The 16,277-nt window shown below is 44.0% G+C and overlaps 1 protein-coding gene across 2 annotated transcripts in view; it reads right to left on the reverse strand.

Moving 5' to 3' along the window:
* TTC39B (tetratricopeptide repeat domain 39B) overlaps window positions 1–16,277 on the reverse strand; it is a 195,719-nt gene that overhangs the window by 65,943 nt on the left and 113,499 nt on the right. For both annotated transcript variants that reach the window (XM_073635685.1, XM_073635696.1), the window contains one exon: window positions 2,915–3,019. In XM_073635685.1, the coding sequence (XP_073491786.1) occupies window positions 2,915–3,019 (105 nt within the window). The remainder of the gene's footprint in view (window positions 1–2,914; window positions 3,020–16,277) is intronic.

Raw genomic sequence — 16,277 nt, forward strand, 5'->3', positions numbered from 1 at the left:
ATATATTTGGGTGGAGTCAGGTGATCGGGGTTCTGTGCCACCTGGACAGCTGTCTGGGTGGATGTGTGTTGTGCTGCCTGGGCTGCTAGGCCAGAGTTTGGGCCTATCCCGGGCACATCTGGCTGCTAGGCTGTCTGAGGGCCTATCCAAAAGCAAGAGAGCAGCGTAGGATTGGGACTGCGGCTTGCAGTCCAACCAGCACTGCCGATTCTGCCGGCTGGAGAACCTGTCATGGTCGGAGGTAGAGGGGTAGCTGTCGACACTAAGGGACCATCCACCTTGTTACCAGGGACCACCGTGAGTAGATGAATCAAGTACCAGAGCAGTATTCTCATCAACCAGGGACGGTGAAGAGTCGGGAAACTTCAGCAGGTGCCAAGCCAGGGACCCAGCCAGTGGGGTAACACTTGAAGAATGCCAAGCTAGGGACCCAGCAGGGAAGTGGGGTGACGCCTGAGGAAGATACTAAAGTAAGATTAGAGAAGCTCACGGGATTCAGTGGCAGTGAATCAGCAAGTCTAGTGAGAGAGACTGGGAGCTCAGTGGGCTGAGAACCTACAAGAAGTGACTTATAACAGTAAGGCCCCTTTCACACGATCGGACCGTTCAGGTCCACCCGTCAGTTTTGACGTCGGACCTGAACGGGCGCTCCATGTTAGCCTATGGAGTGACGGATGTCAGCGGAGACACGTCCACTAACATCCGACCCGGTCCGATCCGCTAAAAGCAGACGGATGGCCCTACGTCCAGGTCCGTCGCTGGCGGATCAGATCGGGTGAGATCTGATGAAAACGGACATGCTGTCCATTTTCATCCGATCCCTCCATAGGCGGCAGCGGCGCCTGACAAGCCCCTCCCCGATCAGTGAGCAGAGAGGGACCTGTCATCCGCCGGCTCAGCGGAGATCAACGGACTGATCTCCCGCTGAGCTGGCGGACCGTGGAAGCAGAGTCCGCCTCGTGTGAAAGGGGCCTAAAGGAGTTTGTTACAATGTGTGTGTTAGAAACTGTTCTAAGGCCTCATGTAAACTGCTGCTGGTAAATGGACGTTTAGGAGCAGTTGGGAGTCTATTCAACTGCCCCTGAACTCTCCTCTATATTATCTTATCTCTCCATGTACACAGGGTCATTTATAGTCGTTTCTAGGCAGTTGAGTTTAGAGGCATATTTTGTAACGCAAAAAAATGCGTTCAGAAGCTGAGTTTACAGGCATTTCTAGCGCCAAACGCTTCTAAACGTGGATAAAAGCAGTAACTCGTGTTTAGCTGCGTTTCGTTTACAGGCGTTTTTAATTTTTGGCTATTTAAAAAAAAATATATATATATTTTTTTAAACGCTTCTAAATGCAGACACGGCAAAGCGGCACTAAACGCAGCATGTAAACGTGGCAAAACAGACATTTTAAACGTGGGTTACTATCTGTCAGGCCCTGCATGGCTGTCTACCTGTAGAAGTCTTGAAGACTGGCAATTAACATTGCAACTACCTAAGGTTGTCCTGGCCCTAAACCCTCTCTCCCCCAGTTCTGTTCAAGAGAAAATAAATCTCTTTGCATTCAAGAAGTGTCTGGCGTCCATGAATCTACCTCACATCACATCCACTATGCCGTGCAATCCACTCTATACAGAAGGATGTCAGCTGTTCCTGGCCCTGGAAGTTCTCATTAGACTAAAGGAGGGCTGGGACCTTGCTACATTTATCAACACAAAACCACCGTATTACTTGGGACATACACAGCATAAAAAATGAACATATTATAGCAACTGTGCTTTGCAGCTGTACAGATTCCCTATAATTTCTCTTACAGCCATATACACGTGCAGCTCTTTCCTTAAACAGGAGCTCACAAGCTCCCCCTAATGCCCCTTTCACACTGGGGTGGTGAGTGCGTCGGCGGTAAAGCCTCGCTATTTTTAGCGGCGCTTTACCATCAATTATGCAGCGCTATTCGGCTGCTAGCGGGGCGCTTTTACCCCCGCTAGTGACCGAGAAAGGGTTAAAAAGAGCCGCGAAAGGGTTAAAACCACCGCAAAGTGCTGCTGCAGCAGCGCTATGCCGGCGGTATAGCTGCTCTGCCCCATTGATTTCAATGGGCAGGAGCGGTGTATACACCGCTCCAAAGATGCTGCTTGCAGGACTTTTTTTTAGCGCCCTGCCAGCGCACCGCTCCAGTGTGAAAGCCCTCGGGGCTTTCACATTGGAGAGACAGCAGCGGCACTTTCAGGGCGCTTTGCAGACGCTATTTTTAGCGCTGTAGCGCCTGCAAAGCGCACCAGTGTGAAAGGGGTCTAAAAATTTTAAGTCAGCAGCTACAAATACTGTAGCTGCTGACTTTTAATATAAGGACACTTATCTGTCCAGTGATCCAGTGATGTCCTCGCCGATGTCCTCCCATAAAAAGACCTTATCGCCAGACAATTAATTTCACCAACAATCTTCCTATAAGATTATATGCGCATTTAATCATGTAATTTACCCGTAAAATCTTCCTTGCATTGACATCCAAGTGTGATTGTGAGAAACCCCAGCAGACAGAGCTGTCAGTCAAGTGAAATTCTATAGCGGGCATCAGCAACAAGTCTGATCGCAATCCACCAGTTGAGCGCAGTCAATTGACAGGTGGATTGCGACCCTATCATTCCAGCCACCAGCTCCTGACCCCTCCCTCGCTGCCTCTCAGATATCAGATCTCAAGCAGTATACTGTGAGAAACCATAAACGGACACTGCAATTCCCTTACTCCTAACCTGCATACTAGTTCCTGGGCAGCAAAGCTAAATAAGTTAAATTTTACGGCATTGGAATTAGCATGCAGCCTTAGAAATAGAAAAGGGCAGCTTCCAGCTCCTTTGTGACATGTCTTTAAAAGCACAACACACAGGACCTCCTCATTGGGAATAAATGAGTGATCATACCAAGGACGTAATAATTCCAGAGCTTCTGAAAACTTGTTGTTTAAAAATAAGTTCAGCGCCAACGTGCACTCTTCTAGTGCGCATCGTAGGTCCATCTTGGAAGCCCTAAAGAAAATGAAAAACACAACTGAATAGGCAACTCAGTGAAGTACAGTTTAACAAATTTAGCAACAATAATTGAATCACAACTTAACTCAACAGGTTCAGTCATCAATAGATATAAAGTGCCATCCTTCTAGTGCTATAAATTAGTACAGGACAGCCAAAATAACTTGTGTTTACATGCTACAGCCTCAAAACAAAAAGAGCCCCAACCCCAATGGAATAATTGTAACATGTAAAATCACAAAAAATGTTAATATGAAAAACAAATATAAAACTGGTTTTCTATGTAATTTTGGCAGGTAAAATTTGCATATGGTTATATAGTAATTGCTAAAGAGAATAAGGTGTCATACAGCTGTTGGTTAGGGTATGAGCTGTGAAAGTGTCAATTGGAAGTATGTGGTAGCGTTGCAAATATTCTTAGACTTGTGATTAGCAGAATGTGACAAAAGACCTCTTGGGCTACGTGCACACCTTTGCCATTCCACTTTTTATTAATGCACATTGATGAGTGTTTTGCACATGTGCACATTTTAAATGTGTTTTCATGTTGGCCAATATAAAACTATTTAGGCATATTACCACTGACTAAAAACACATGCAAAATGCATCAAACTTGTGTTACCATTGACTTCTATGGGCCTCAAAACACAACAGCAGACAAAAACACAGAGCTGAGCTATTTTTAAAGTGTAAGTTCACCTTTACAGAAAATCTGCTGACCTAACCCCACCACTGACCTTGACTGCAGGAGGTAAGTACACCAGGGACCAGGAGGAGTGGGGAGGGGGTCCAGTGTTGGATCAGGTTTACGAAGCACCAGCATTTCATTTCTGGTGGAGTGTGTCTTCACAAAAAAGGGAGGGACCCTACCTTTCAAGTTGTATTATTTGTCAACTCCACCTAGCAATAGTGGATTAAGAAGCTGTCTGTGCCCTTCTGGGGACCCTTAGGCTGTTTTGCAGGCACTAAAGTGCTAAAAATAGCGCCTGCAAAGCTCCCTGAAAAGAGCCGCTCAATGCACTCCAATGTGAAAGCCCCGAGGGCTTTCACACTGGAGCGCTGTGCTTGCAGGGCAGTCAAAAAAGTCCTGCAAGCCGCATCTTTGGATCGCTGTAGGAGCGGTGTATTTACCGCTCCTAACGCGCCCCTTCTGCTTTGCGGCGGTTTTAACCCTTTTTTGGTCGCTAGCGGGGGTTAAAGCCGCCCCGCTATCGCCGAATAGCGCCGCTAAAATGACGGTAAAGTTGCGTTATATTTAGCGCTGCTGTACCGCCAGCGCCCGCACGCCTCAGTGTAAAAGTACCCTAAGGCAACATAAGCAAGGTGTCAGATTGGCGAATCAAGGCTGAGAAGTTGATTTGCACAGCTTTAACCACATCCCGGCAGTGGAGAGCGATCAACGGAGAGCGATGTCCTTAGGAGAATTTGAAGCCTGACAAAAAGAAAGGCAAAGCTTTATCCTCATTTAAATAAAATGCAGAGACCACAATGGGCAGAAAGGAGTTTTGTGGTCTCAAAACAACCTTGTTCTTGTGAAATACAAGAAAAGGTTCCTTACAGGACAAAGCTGCAAATTCAGACACCCTTCAAACTGAGGTAGCAACAAGAAAGGCAACCTTGCATGACAGTAGAGGGGGAGAAATATTCTGAATACATTTCAATGTTGGCCTCTGAAGGACTAACATTAGATTGAGGTCCCACAAGGTTAGCTGGAAGTGTACTGATGGAACAATGTGAACCACCCCTTGCACAAATACACTGAGCAAGGAGAGGGAAGCCAGCGGTCTCTGAAAGAGCATTACCAAGGCAAAAACTTTTTTTATAGTGTCAGGGCTAAAGACTTGTCTAGTCCTGACTGAAGGAAGAATAAATCCTTTGCAATGGAGTATTTTCTGGGATCAAGCATGCTTTTCACGTGCAATGGTACACCCTACATAAAGAGGGCTTCTGGCCTTCCGCAAAGTGGAAACCCGCCTGACCCCGTCCCTCAGGACTTGGGTAATAGCCAAGCCATAAAGTGAGCAAACATAAAGAAGGATAGAACACTGGGCCATGAAAGAGAAGTTACATTTTGATAGAAGCTTCAGAGAAAAAAAAGTAATGGGTAAAGAAAAATAATTCTCCAGAAGAATAGGTCCATCACCTACGTACATGTAGCACCCTGGGATTTAGTCAGGGAGCTCTTCACAAAATTTACTTGCCAGGAATAGTTACAGTGGTGGGGCAAAAAAGTATTTAGTCAGCCACCAATTGTGCAAGTTCTCCCACTTAAAAAGATGAGAGAGGCCTGTAATTGTCATCATAGGTATACCTGAACTATGAGAGACAAAATGTGGAAACAAATCCAGACAATCACATTGTCTGATTTTTGAAAGAATTTATTTGCAAATTATGGTGGAAAATAAGTATTTGGTCACCTACAAACAAGCAAGATTTCTGGCTTTCACAGACCTGTATCTTCTTCTTTAAGAGGCTCCTTTGTCCTCCACTCATTACCTGTATTAATGGCACCTGTTTGAACTTGTTATCAGTATAAAAGACACCTGTCCACAACCTCAAACAGTCACACTCCAAACTCCACTATGGTGAAGACCAAAGACCTGTCGAAGGTCACCAGAAACAAAATTGTAGACCTGCACTAGGCTGGGAAGACTGAATCTGCAATAGGCAAGCAGCTTGGTGTGAAGAAATCAACTGTGGGAGCAATAATTAGAAAATGGAAGACATACAAGACCACTGATAATCTCCTTCGATCTGGGGCTCCACGCAAGATCTCACCCCGTGGGGTCAACATGATCACAAGTACGGTGAGCAAAAATCCCAGAACCACGCGGGGGATGTAGTGAACGACCTGCAGAAAGTTGGGACCAATGTAACAAAGGCTACCATCAGTAACACACTACACCGCCAGGGACTAAGATCCTGCAGTGCCAGACGTGTCCCCCTGCTTAAGTCAGTACATGTCCGGGCCCGTCTGAGGTTGGCTAGAGAGCATTTGGATGATCCAGAAAAGGACTGGGAGAATGTCATATGGTCAGATGAAACCAAAGTAGAACTGTTTGGTAGAAACACAACTCGTCGTGTTTGGAGGAGAGAGAATGCTGAGTTGCAACCACAGAACACCATACCTACTGTGAAGCATAGGGGTGGCAACATCATGCTTTGGGGCCGTTTCTCTGCAAAGGGAACAGAACAACTGATCTGTGTACATGAAAGAATGAATGGGGCCATGTATCTTGAGATTTTGAGTGCAAACCTCCTCCCATCAGCAAGGGCATTGAAGGTGAAACGTGGCTGGGTCTTTCAGCATGACAATGGTACCAAACACACCGCTCGGGCAACGAAGGAGTGACTTCATAAGAAGCATTTCAAGGTCCTGGAGTGGCCTAGCCAGTCTCCAGATCTCAACCCCATAGAAAACCTTTGGAGGGAGTTGAAAGTCCGTGTTGCCCAGCAACAGCCCCAAAACATCACTGTTCTAGAGGAGATCTGCATGGAGGAATGGGCCAACATACCAGCAACAGTGTGTGACAAACTTGTGAAGACTTACAGAAAACGTTTGACCTCTGTCATTGCCAACAAAGGATATATAACAAAGTATTGAGATGAACCTTTGATATTGACCAAATACTTATTTTCCACCATAATTTGCAAATAAATTCTTTCAAAAATTAGACAATGTGATTGTCTGGATTTGTTTCCACATTTTGTCTCTCATAGTTGAGGTATACCTATGATGACAATTACAGGCCTCTCTCATCTTTTTAAGTGGGAGAACTTGCACAATTGGTGGCTGACTAAATACTTTTTTGCCCCGCTGTATCTTGGTTGATTGATAGAGATCTATTGTTTTCTCCCCAAGTTTGCCCTTGTTGCAATTTTCTCTTCTGCCACTAGGTGGCCGGGTACTTGGTGGTACTGGATACAAGAAGGGCAACCCAAGATCAGGTTATGGGTATATGGAGTATCTCAGCCCATGAGCAGGGAGTTTTCTTGAATCCCTTGACCTGCTGGGAGAGCCTATATATACGGGTGAGGTCAGGCGATCTGTGTTCTGTGCCACCTGGATGGCTGTCTGGGTGGACGTGTGTCGTATGGCCTGGGCTGCTAGGCCGAAGATTGGGCCTATCCCGGGACATCTGGCTGCTAGGCTGTGTGAGGGCCTATTCAGAAGTAATGAGAACAGCGCAGGGTTGGGATTGCGGCTTGCAATCCAAACAGAAGTAACGGTTATACCGGCCGGAGAACCTGTCAGTGTTCAGAGGTAGAAGGGAAGCTGTCGCCACAAAGGGACCAGCCTTTGCCAGGGACCACAGTGAGTAACTGAAGCAAGTACCGGAACCACATTCTCATCGAAAGGGCACAGTGGAGAAACGGTAAACTTCAGGCGGTGATCAATTCAGGGAGCTCACTGAGGAGATGCTTGCAGAGCAGCCTTGTGAGTCAAGCCAGGGACTGAGCCGGCTAGCAGGGGTGAAGCTTCAGAAGTATCTGGGGTCCCAGCAGAGAAGGGGGGGTGACACTTGATGGGATACCACTGCAAACCTTGGAGGAGCTCAAGGGATTCAGAGTCAGTGAATCAGAGGGTCTAGTGAGAGGCCGGGAGCTCAGTGTCGAAGAACTATAAGAAGCAGTTGTAGTGACATTGAAAGGACTTTTATGTTTGAGTTTGGAACTGTTAAAGACTGTTGCCATAGGAGACAGCATTCCTGCAAGTGCAGATCTGGCTTCTTGCTGGGGCCTTTCCCTGCACGGATGTTCTTCTATTGACGTCTCGAAGTCTGCCAATTGAATTTGCAACTACCTAAGGGTGTCCTGTGCCTAACCCTCTTTCCCCCAAAAATATAAAAAAGGACTGTTAAGAGAAAAAAAAAACTCTTTTACATCCAAGAAGTATCTAGCGCCCAATAACTCTATCCACCTTGCACCCACTATGCCTCACAACCCGCCACATACAGAAGGATGTCAGCTGTCTTTGGCTTGGAAAGTTCTCATTAGACTGGACAAGACCAGAGACCTTATAACATACAGTACACTATCAAAAATGTGCAAACTCACAGAGTAGGCAAATTATCTGGTGTGCTTTGGGGTGGCCCTATAAAGATTTTTGCCAATTAACCACTTGCCGACTGCCGCACACAGATGTACGTCGGCAGAATGGCACAGGCAGGCAAATGGGCGTACCTGTATGTCCCTTTGAATTTGCCGTCTATTGGGAGCGCACATGCCCGCAGGTCCCGCAAACTCGATGTTTGCCGGCGGCCCGCAATTGAGGTGAGGAGAGGCAGAACGGGGATATGCCTATGTAAACAAGTCATTTTCCTGTTCTGCCTAGCAACATGACAGAGATCCACTGCTCCTTGTCATGTTGTAGTGAGTCTACCCCCCCTACAGTTAGAACACCTCCCTAGGACACACTTAACCCCTTGATCGCCCCCTAGTGTTTAACCCCTTCCCTGCCAGTGTCATTTACACAGTAATCAGTGGTTATTTGTAGCTCTTATCGCTGTATAAATGACAATGGTCCCAAAATAGTGTCAAAAGTGTCCGATGTGACTGCCATAATGTCGTAGTCCTGATAAAAATTGCAGATCGCTGCCATTTCTAGTAAAAAAAAAAAAAAAATTATAATAAAAATGCCATAAATCTATCCCCTATTTTGTAGACGCTATAACTTTTGTGCAAACCAATCAATATACACTTATTGTGATTTTTTTTACCAAAAATATGTAGAAGAATACATATCGGCTTAAACTGTAGAAGAAATTTGTTTTTTTATATATTTTTGGGGGATATTTATTATAGCAAAAAGTAAAAATATTGTTTTGTTTTCAAAATTGATGGCCTTTTTTTGTTTATAGCACAAAAAATAAAAACCACAGAGGTGATCAAATACCACCAAAAGAAAGCTCTATTTGTGGGAAAAAAAGGAAGTCCATTTTGTTTTGATACAACGTCGCATGACTGCACAATTGTCAGCTAAAGCGACATAGTGCCGAATCACAAAAAATGCTCTGGTTAGGAAGGGGGTAAAATCTTCCGGGGCTGAAGTGGTTAATGTCCAATCACGTGAAGGTACCTGAATATAACATTTGATCTCGAAAGACAAGTCCTGTACTGTACAAAACAATCAAAAGGCCTTCTTACACAAAATGAGGAAATTACATTTTCAGGAAGCATTACTACAAGACTTTAAAAAGGTCAACTTAGCCACAGTGCTTTCTTGTTTCTAAAATTAGGTTTAATTATACTGTAGAACGCTGTACTGTAGTCGAGAATTTTTACTTTAACAAAAATGCACCAATCTTTTTTTTGTTTGAATCAATCATCCCAGCACCTTTGTTTAAAAAGTTGAGTTTCCCCAAATCTTGCTGGGAGTTGGATTGTCATCAGTCCGTTATAGGTAGGAAGAAGAATTTTCTAAGTCCCCTCCATCATTGAGAAGATTGCAGCATTATAACTTGTAGCAAGACACAAAGTACACAAGTTGCTTTTAAAACATGCCTTAGCCTGGGTTCACACTGATGCAGTGCAGAACATCGCATGTAATTCACACAGGAATCACAGCACATTCCTGTGCAAATTACATGTGGTGTCTCTGGGGTTCGATTTGAGCCATGGATTTGTATGGTGCAAATTGCACTGCATTGGCACCAAACTCCTACAGGACCCTTTTTTGTCTGCACCAGAATTGGATCACATGGGTGTTCACACCCATGCGATCCGATTCTGCAAATTGCACTGCGTTGCCATCGTTAACTTCACATACACTCCGCAACTGGTTTGCATGAACGGACTGCGATTTTGAGGCGGTGCAAAATCTGCAGCGAATTCTCACCACATCTCGTGTGAACCAAAGCTTAAAAGTAAAACTAAAACCCTTTTTTTTTCATTTGAGTAAGGGAGGGTTATAACCACTGTCATTTCTTCTTTTTTTTGGGGGGGGGGGGGGATTTACCATTTACCTTCACTTCCTCTTGCATAACCAAAACAAGAAGAGGAAATCCCTGCAAATTACGGAAATCCGTTGGGCCCCCTCAAAGTCACCAGGACTAGGGTCCCAACTGGAAGATTTCCCCTCTATTACTGTTTTGGGGACAACCCAACATTTGGCATATTCTTTTACTTAACAAGGGCAGAGGTAGCAATAAAAACAGGTGCTGTAATCCATCTCATGCACGTAGGACAGGTGCCAGTGCTCATCTAAATGAACCCCAATACTCTCTCGATTTAAAAGAATCATCTCTGTGCCATTTTACTTTTTTTTTTGTAGAAGTAGTAGTATTTTTCCCAATTCCTGCTGCCAAAAGATGAACACAAAAGCCTTCCCTTTTGCGCCTCCCTTAAAGTGGTTGTTAAGCCACTCTAACATGTATGCACCATCAGCGCTGTCTCCTATTGCAGTGTCTATCTACAGGCTATCAGTTTTGAGTTACAGAGGAGGTCTTTTGCTAGAACTATTGCTCTTGCTCCAACATTCAGGGTGATACCTCACATGTATGGTTTGAACACCGTTTTCATATGCGTGTGCGACTTACGTATGCGTTCGTTTCTGCGCACGAGCTTAGTGGGACGGGGGACTTTAAAAAAAAAAGTCTTATTTATTTTACTTTTTATTTTTATTTTTTTACACTGTCCTTTAAAAAAATGTTTGGGTCACCTTTATTCCTATTACAAGGAATGTAAACATCCCTTGTAATAGAAAAAAGCATAACAGGATCTCTTTAATGTGAGATCTGGGGTCAAAAAGACCTCAGATCTCACATTTACACCTAAATGCAATAAAAATAAAAATTCCCCTTTCAGACCATTGGGCGGAAGTGACGTTTGATGTCGCTTCCATCATCCAATGGTATGGAGCCGAGTGGGGGCCATCTTTCCCTCACTCGGCTCCATGCTACTGAGGGGAGAATATCAGATCGTCTCCACCGCTACTGGCACCTCTCCCTCCACCGATAAAAGTGATCTTGTGGAGTATGCGCCGAGGAGACTACTTTTATCTGAAAGACTGCTGCCCGCCCCCTGTTGAAGAAAATATTGGGGTTATGGCAGCTATGTGCTGCCATAACCCCGGTATTCTACCTCAAAGTACTGACGTATAATGACGACGGCTGGTCCGTAAGTGGTTAACAAAAGAACATCTCCCCAACATGATAAAAATGAAGAGTGGAGGAAGTGCTTGCGATTCAAATCAGGAGAGCTATGTAGGGTAACAGAATGGTCCTCCATAAAAGCAGTGCAGTGAGTTTTTATGACGGCAATTTGCATATACTCAAGAATGTTATGAAGAGTGATTAAATGAATTGCAAATAATTGAAAAGTCCCTCTTTGCCAAAAAAAACTTAACCCCCCCCCAAAAAAAAAAAAAACATTTCCACTGCATTTGATCCCTGCCACAACAGGACCAGCTAACATCTTGCCAGTGGTTCTTTCGTTAACACAGGAGGACAAGGCTGGAAATCACTCTGTAATGCTAACTGCGTTAGAATAACATACTGGAAGCTTTAAAAAGGAGGGTGGTGCTTGAAATCATTGTTCTCTCTCTGTTAACCATGGTTATCTGCAAGGAAACACATGCAGTCATCATTGCTTTGCACAAACAGGGATTCATAGTCAGGGATAGTGCTGCTACTAAGATTGCAACTAAATTAACCATTTATGGAACATCAAGAACTTCAAGGAGAGATGTTCAATTGTTGTGAATGTTTCAGGGTGCCCAAGAAAGTCCAACAAGCGCTAGGATCATCTCCTACAGTTAATTCAGCTGTCTGATCAGGGTACCACCAGTGCAGAGCTTGGTCAGAAATGGCAGTAGGCAGGTACAGTAAGGCAAAGACTTTGAAGATGGCCTGGTGTCAAGAAGGGCAACAAAGAAGACACTTCTCTCCAGGAAAAACACCAGGTGCAAATTGATATTCTGCAAAAGATACAGGTATTGGACTGCTGAGGACTGGGGTAAATTAATTTCCTCTGATGAAGCCCCTTTCCGATTGTTTGAGGCATCTGGAAAAAACCTTGTCTGGAGAAGTCATGCCAAAAGTAAAGCATCCTGAGACCATTCATGTGTGGGGTTGCTTCCCAGTCAAGGGAGTGGGCTCACTCACAATTTTGCCTAAGAACACAACCATGAATAAGGAATCCTGAGAGGGCAACTTCTCCCAACTATCCAAGAACAGTTTGGTGATGAACAATGCCTTTTCCAGCATGATGGAGCACCTTGCTATAAGGCAAAAGTGATAACTAAGTGGCTTGGGAAACAAAACATCAAAATGTTGGGTCCATGGCCAGGAAACTCCCCAGACCTTATCCCATTGAGAACTTGTGGTCAATCCTCAAGGGTCAGGTAAACAAGAAAAAAAAAAAAAAAACACAAATTCTGACAAACTCCAAGCATTGATTATGCAAGAATGGGCTGCCATCAGTCAGGATGTGGACCAGACGTTGATTGACAGCATACCAGGGCAAATTGCAGAGGTCTTGAAAAAGAAGGCTCAACACTGCAAATATAGACTCTTTGCACAAACTTAAAGGGGTTGTAAATCCTCAAGGTTTTTCTTCGTAACATACTATGCATTAAGGTGAAAAACCTTCTGTAGTGCAGCAGCCCCATAGAGACCCCCGTTTACTTATCTGAACCTGATCTTTCCAGTGACGAGAACGCGCCCAGCAGCTCCAGTCGCTGTCTCGGGTCCTCATTATACAAACTGATTACAGCAGGAACTGTCAGTCAAATCCAGTGACACGAGAGTCGGGGGGGGTGGCGGGCCGAGCCCTGCTGTCTGTGTACAAGTGCTCCCTTGGAAAGCGGGTCTCCAAGGGGGCACTCGATGCGGGGTGGAGCCAGGAGCGTCGCGGGGGGGGGGCGAATCCAGAAGAGGAGGATCGAGACCACTCTGTGCAAAACCCTTGCACAGAGGAGGTAAGTAAACCATGTTTTGTTATTTAAAAAAAAAAAAAAAGCACAAAGCTTTACAACCCCTTTAACCACTTCAATACCGCCCATAGACATATGACGTCTGCAGATGGTATTTCACCCTCTGCGCGGGAGCGTCAAGTGACGTCTTCAGCTTTCCAGCAGCATAGAGGGCACCGAGGAGCTGATGCGCGTGCCCGGCAGCCGTGATGTCCACCGGGCACTCGCGATCGCTCGTGACAGAGCAGGAACGTGGATCCACGTCCTGTCAGGGGAGAGGAGAGAGATCTTGTGTTCCTAGTATATAGGAACACCGATCGGTCTCCTCCCCTAGTCAGTCCCATCGCCCCAGTTAGAATCACTTACTAGGTAACACATTTAACCCTTTGATCTCCCCCTAGTGTTAACTCCTTCCCTGCCAGTGACATTTCTACAATAATCAGTGCATACTTATAGCAACGATCGCTGTATAAAATGTCAGTGGTCCCAAAATAGTGTCAAAAGTGTCCGCCGCAATGTCAGTCACGATAAAAATCGCAGATCGCCACCATTACTAGTAAAAAAAAAAAAAATAATAATAAAAATGCCATAAATCTATCCCCTATTTTGTAGGTGCCATAACTTTTGCGCAAATCAATCAATATATGCTTATTGCAATTTTTTTTACCAAAAATATGTATTAGAATACACATCAGCCTAAACTGAGAAAAAAAAAGTTTGTTGTTTTTTTTAAATTGTGATATTTATTATAGCAAAAAGTAAAAAATATTGTGTTTTTTTTTCAAACTTGTCGCTCTTTTTTTGTTTATAGCACAAAAAATAAAAAATGCGGAGGTAATCAAATTCCACCAAAATAATGCTCTATTTGTGGGAAAAAAAGGACTCACATTTTTGAAAAAAAAAATATTTTTTACTTTTTGCTAGAATATCCAAAAAAAAAACAAACAAAAAAAAAAAAAAACAACATTTCTTCATCAGTTTAGGCCAATATGTATTCTTCTACATATTTTTTTTAGTAAAAAATAAATAAAAATATCGCAATAAGTGTATATGGATTGGTGTGCGCAAAAGTTATAGCGTCTATAAAATAGGAGATATATTTATGGCATTTTTATTTATTTATTTTTTTCTACTGGTAATGACAGTGATCAGCGTTTAGCGGGGGACACATCGGACACCTTTGACACTTTTTGAGACCACTGACATTTATACAGCGATCAGTGCTATAAAAATGCACTGATTACTGTGTACTGGCAGGGAAGGGGTTAACACTAGGGGAAGATCAAGGGGTTAAATATGTTCCCTGGGAGGTGTTTCTAACTGTGGGGGGAGGGGACTGACTGGAGAAGGCGAGAGATCGCTGTTCCTGATCACTAAGAACAGCAGATCTCCCTCTCCTCCCCTGTCAGAACGGGGATCTGTCTGTTTACATTGACAGATCCCTGTTCTGGCTCTCTGTGGAGCAATCGCGACATCGCGGCCACGTGCGCCGGCTCCAGTATCGCACAGCGGGCACCTCTTAACGCGGTCGATGTACACCTACGGCGGTTTGCACAGCCGTGTCAACCTGCCGCCGTATAACGACAGCGCCTGGTCGGCAACAGGTTAATATTAAAAGGTTTGATATACCTAATTTCAAAGATAAGGCCTGTCAACTGTGAGTGCCCCAGAGGCCAACATGGGCCTCAGGGATACAGAGTACTGCATGCAGCTGCATGAGTTTGAGTTTACAAATTACCCAGTTTATCCTAGCAGTTGATAACACTTCCAACAGATCAGCACATAATCCCACATCTGCTTCTTCAAAGTAGTTGAAAATGTAATTAAACGTAAAATCAGGTCACCCTAGTACCCAAAATTATCAATATAGATTTGTAATGAATTGGATAGAATGAAGTCTATGGACTTAACTGTAGCCTAAACAAAATGCTTCCAATGGTAACTTTTTATAAACGTAATTTAAAAAGCGATATCAAGGAACATATTAAACTAATCAGTGAAATTGTAAAGCCATATATTTCATGTGGAGGACAACCTCAATTACCATAAGGGAGGTAGAACAAGCAAAACATCTCAATACCTACATCTGCGTCCATCAGGCATCAGTTTGCATACATTCTTCTGGCATACCTGGGTGCTGTATTCTCTAGATCCCCAGCCAGCACCCACATAGATCTGGACCCACAGGAAGTCTCCTTTTTTTTTTTTTTTTTTTTTTTTTTTTTTTGTATATTAGTGGATGGGTAGCTTGAGTCTGTAGTGTCATGATTTTTTTTTTTTAAAGAGGTTTGCCTTCATCATGTTTTAGAAATTTAATATGTGCTCAAAAACAGGAACAACTTTTATGCAACTTCTCAAATACCATTTATCGAACAGTTTGCCGACGGCTTATGATCGGCTTACAGCATATTGTGGCTTAGCAATAGAGGTTGTATGAGGCAGATTGAGTAATGCCGTGTACACACAGGCGGACTTTTTGAATGGACTGGTCCAACGGGACGAATCCGTTGGACAAACCGACCGTGTGTGGGGTTCATCAGACCTGCAGCGGACTTTTTCGGTCGAAAATCAGACGCACTTTAGATTTGGAACATGTTTCAAATCTTTCCGACGGACGAAAACCGACGCTAGGGCAGCTATTGGCTACTGGCTATCAACTTCCTTATTTTGCTTTGATCCTTTGATATGCTTTGATCCTCTATAACCTGCAAAATATGACATAGTTGGGTAGGAGGAAAGTTTTGAATACAGCAGGAAAGGTTTAAAGCTCTTGGCAGATTTTTATTGTCATCTGTGGACGTGTTGGGGAAAGGTATCCCTTGTTTACCATCTTAGCGATAACCCTTCACACCCAGTTTATTACTATTCTAAATAGTGGGGGAAAGCTCCCAAATAGAGACAAATATATCACCGCAAACCTGACAAAGGTTTCACCCTTCCCCCTCACTGTTAAATTGCATTTTTTTTATGTTTAAATTCTTGACTCAGGAAGTAGCACAAGTCTCCATTGGTTTTTAGCGCGTTTTAACCCTCTGAACGCCATAATTAGCAAATATTGTCTAAATACAAAAGGCATTTGTATTTTCTTGAATCTTGGTGTCTTGTGTATTTTTTTCAGTGTTGCGCAGTATTTCAGTATGAAACTGCCTGTATACAGATGCTTTCTGCAATAATGACCAGTCACTGCTACTCTCTCTCCTTGTGCACCGGTGACTGGTCTTGTACCTACCCCTGTAGTTTCCTGCAGGCAGCCTGTAACCGGAGACCTGCTGGGTCCCTCCCACTGATCTAATTTCTGCCCAGGCTACATACAGCACAGGGGTGATGTCACTACTTTTACAA

Source organism: Aquarana catesbeiana, linkage group LG01 (genome assembly GCF_042186555.1).
Source record: "Aquarana catesbeiana isolate 2022-GZ linkage group LG01, ASM4218655v1, whole genome shotgun sequence".
In the NCBI taxonomy this organism is placed as follows: Eukaryota; Metazoa; Chordata; class Amphibia; order Anura; family Ranidae; genus Aquarana; species Aquarana catesbeiana.